Source organism: Morone saxatilis, unplaced genomic scaffold, assembly GCF_004916995.1.
Source record: "Morone saxatilis isolate NCDOM2014 unplaced genomic scaffold, NCSU_SB_2.0 Contig9, whole genome shotgun sequence".
Taxonomy (NCBI): Eukaryota; Metazoa; Chordata; class Actinopteri; family Moronidae; genus Morone; species Morone saxatilis.
Window position 1 is genome coordinate 5,723,700 of NW_023340268.1, and position 3,328 is coordinate 5,727,027.

A 3,328-nucleotide genomic window follows, 5' to 3' on the forward strand; every position below is an offset into this window, starting at 1 on the left:
GGTATCTCTCTGAACACACACACACACATATACGCACACATGGAAAAGAGGTGAGATGATCTCGGAGTGGCCCGCGGCGGCAGCAGCCATGCCCAGCCTCACACGGCTATCACACTCCCCGCAGAACACACTCCCCAACCCCGTGTGATGAGCCGATACAAACCAACTTTGTTCAGCTGACAAAGAGGCAATTGTTAGCTGGAAAGGTCATTTGCCCAAGGGCTCCGGTACAGCAAGTACATCTACAAAAGATAAAAACTGCCCTTCTTTAGTCGTATCTGCACTGAGGGGGCTTTGATAAACCTTCTCCTTGAAATCAACATGCTGATCTGGAATGAAATAAAAAGGCCCCTGGGCTCTAAAAGTGGGTTTATCTGCCAATTCCTTGGACTTCCCCTCAGATTAATCTATTAAAAATGTTTTATTACAAAAGCTAAAATTTCATTAAGGTCTTATGAGTGTGCAAACAAACAGAGACACAGAAGAAGCTCAGATGCAAGATACTTTTGTTCGTTCTTTTAATGTACTTTATTATCTCTCTATATATATACAGCCTGATCTCCGGGTATAAATCATCTCTAATAATGTAAAATCTACATGATATCTTCCACTTTTTTTTGGTACAGCAGGTGTTTTCTACGCACAGGTCAAGACAAGGAAGTACAGCATACACAGACATTTTTAATCTCACAGAAAAGTGCTCATCATCTCGTTGCTTTGACCAGAATACATCCTAAAATCATACATTTTGGTACAGGGGGTGATGTCCAGTCTTCAGTCGGTATATTTACTGATGCTCTGGGTGCGATGCCAGTAAAAAACACAAGATTTGGTGCCATTACAATCAGAAACATGAGTGTGAGGCTCAAAAATGTCAAACAGGATGATGGGAGATGTTCCTTTCAGGGGAAATGTCTTCAGGATAGAAGCAAACAGAACAAAAACGCCTTTTTAACCACTTCCTGTTTCAGTTCCTCCCCCCCTCTTTCTCCTTACGACTGGCTGACAGCAGCAGCGGGGGCGGCGTTGGCGACGGCTGCGGCGGCGCCCATGCGCAGCAGTTCTTTTCTTTGCGTGAGGATGACGTCGAAGCTGGACTGCAGGCGGTTCTGCTGCTCCTGGATGCGGCTCTGCAGGGTGCGGACCCAGCGGATCAGCGCCAAGCGGCGGTACATGGTCAGCTGCACCTGGTGCTTCTCCATCTCCTGGGCTTTGAAGCGCTCGCGGTCTCGCAGCGTCCACACCGCGTCCATCAGCTCTGGCAGCTCGCCGTCCGAGTCAGAGGACCGGTCCTTGTCGTCGTCTTGCTCTTCTGCTCCTTCCTCCACAAGGTTTCCCAGTCTGCCTTCCGTCAGCGACTTGCGGCTGAAGCTTCGGTGTCTCGCGGCCGGTTCTCTGTTGCTGTTTCTGGCTGGGTCGCTCTCCTGCTGGTTGGATTTTGGTTCCCCGACTCCGATGCGGTCCCAGCCTCCCATGAGCACCCCTTCGCCTCCACTGTCCATGTTAAGGGAGGACATGCTGCCACCGGACCGGACGCTAAACTCGGACTCAGAGTCGCTGTCGCCCCATTCGTCATCTTCATTCAGCCTGGCCTCCTCTTCCTCTTCCTCCCTTCCTCTGAAGCCCAAGCTGCTTTTTCTCCTCTGCTGCTGCCCTTTGTCTCTCTGCTTCTCCTCATGCTGGCTCATCATCACCCGTCTCACCTCCTCCTCCATCCTCCCTTCCTCCGCTCCGTCAGGGGGCACCCGGCCGTAACCGTCATCCCCGCTCTCGATTTCGGGCAGGGGCTCCAGGTGGCTCCAGCAGGGCAGGCGGGAGCGCGGCGACAGAAGCCCTGAGTTGTGGTGATACCCAGCAGGCGGCGTGGAGTTGGGCGGGTCGCGACCCAGCGGGCCCAGGTTGCGGGGGCGCACCTGGTTTCGGTTCTCGTCCCCTCCTCCGTTGCCCGTGAAGCCATCGTCATCTTTGCCGGGCAGGAAGTTGAAGTTGCCGTCCTTGTCACACTTCCTGTTGCGCAGCAAGGAGGAGGAGCCGTTGTTGGAGCCTCCTTGACCTCCGTAGGCCGGGTTCAGAGGTTGGTCCTGATGGTGAAGCATCACTGACCTCGACTGAGACTCACTGAAACGACAAGAGACAGAACAAACGCATACCATGAGTTCAGTTTGTGTTTTTTCTTCCTTCTGAGCCGTACAGTGCAAACATCTACTTGAATTGAGCCTTCAAGACACAGAATCCATCACTGAGACGTTCTGGTGGCCTAGTGGTTTAAATGCACCAATGTTTTCCAGTTCGATTCTGGCCTTTGTTGCACTTCTCCCTCCTCCTGCTCCTGTCTCTATCTTTACAGTCACTATCAAATAAAGGCAAAAAAGGTCTCAAAGTATCAAAAACCGTCTCCCCGGCTTGCTCAGATTTGCTCTTGTGTGTTTACTTGTGTTTAGACAAAATAAAAAAAAATGAAGAAGTTGTTTTTTTTGAAAAACGTCCAAAGGTATCACTTTGGTATCTGTACCAGGTAAGTCAGGTACTGTATCTGCGCTAGAATGTAAAAATGTTGCGATCAAAAGCAGCAAGAGAGTTTTTAAAACCTCTTCTGTGTTGAAGTTAGAAGGGAAACTCGTGAGTCATACCAGCAATCCCTTAGCTACCAAATCCACACTGTCCTCCTCCCAGCAGCTCTGTTTTCCTGTTGTTTGTCTCAGCAATTTGATTTCCAGACAAAACAGAGCCTGTTAATTCAGCGCTCTTGCGATGATGAACTCTCCAATCTTGGATAATCTAAGTTCTCAAAACAAGCCAGGCTTCTAACTGCGTCATCAGCCAACGATAAGGTGGCTTTGACTGACTTAATGTCGCAGATTTTACAATCTCTGCAAGTTGATTTCGAGCACAAACACGAGTCAAAACCAGCAGCTGCACAGAAGATACGTAAACATCAGCAGCCTATACAGCTGCGGCACACTTCATTTGTAGGCTAAAAGAGAAGGTTTAAAGCAAGAAAAAAAAACAAGTGGACGAACATGGATGAGCCAAAGCGACATTAAAACTGAAGAAAATTCAACCTAGTTCACCAACTCCACCCTAACCCCAAAACACCCCTCAAACTCCTTGTTTATAATGTCTACAACTACAGGCTGCTCTGCACACTCCACTTCTATTAGCATCAAATATTTACATGTCTCCTCAGAATGGAAATTTCTCTAATCCTGACTTCAGGCTGCTGTCAATCAATCCCCCATCTCCTCTCTCCTCTCCTCCCCTATGCGCGCGTTCACGTGGTGCTGAAGGACAGCGACCGTGGCTATGTCGGGAGCGCGCGTGTGCAGCA

At 49.5% G+C, this 3,328-nt stretch overlaps 1 protein-coding gene across 4 annotated transcripts in view; it reads right to left on the reverse strand.

Annotated features, from left to right (window-relative positions):
- Positions 1-501: 501 nt before the first annotated feature.
- The window catches only part of LOC118343012 (UPF0500 protein C1orf216 homolog), a 3,661-nt gene continuing 834 nt past the window's right edge, over positions 502-3,328 (reverse strand). For 3 of the 4 annotated variants that reach the window (XM_035681720.1, XM_035681719.1, XM_035681718.1), the window contains exon 2: positions 502-2,118. In XM_035681720.1, coding sequence (XP_035537613.1) covers positions 993-2,096 — 1,104 coding nt within the window. In that variant the 5' untranslated portion in view covers positions 2,097-2,118 and the 3' untranslated portion in view covers positions 502-992. Of the gene's footprint in view, positions 2,119-2,630; positions 3,253-3,328 lie in introns of those variants that run through there. The other variant, XM_035681721.1, reaches the window with a different exon arrangement.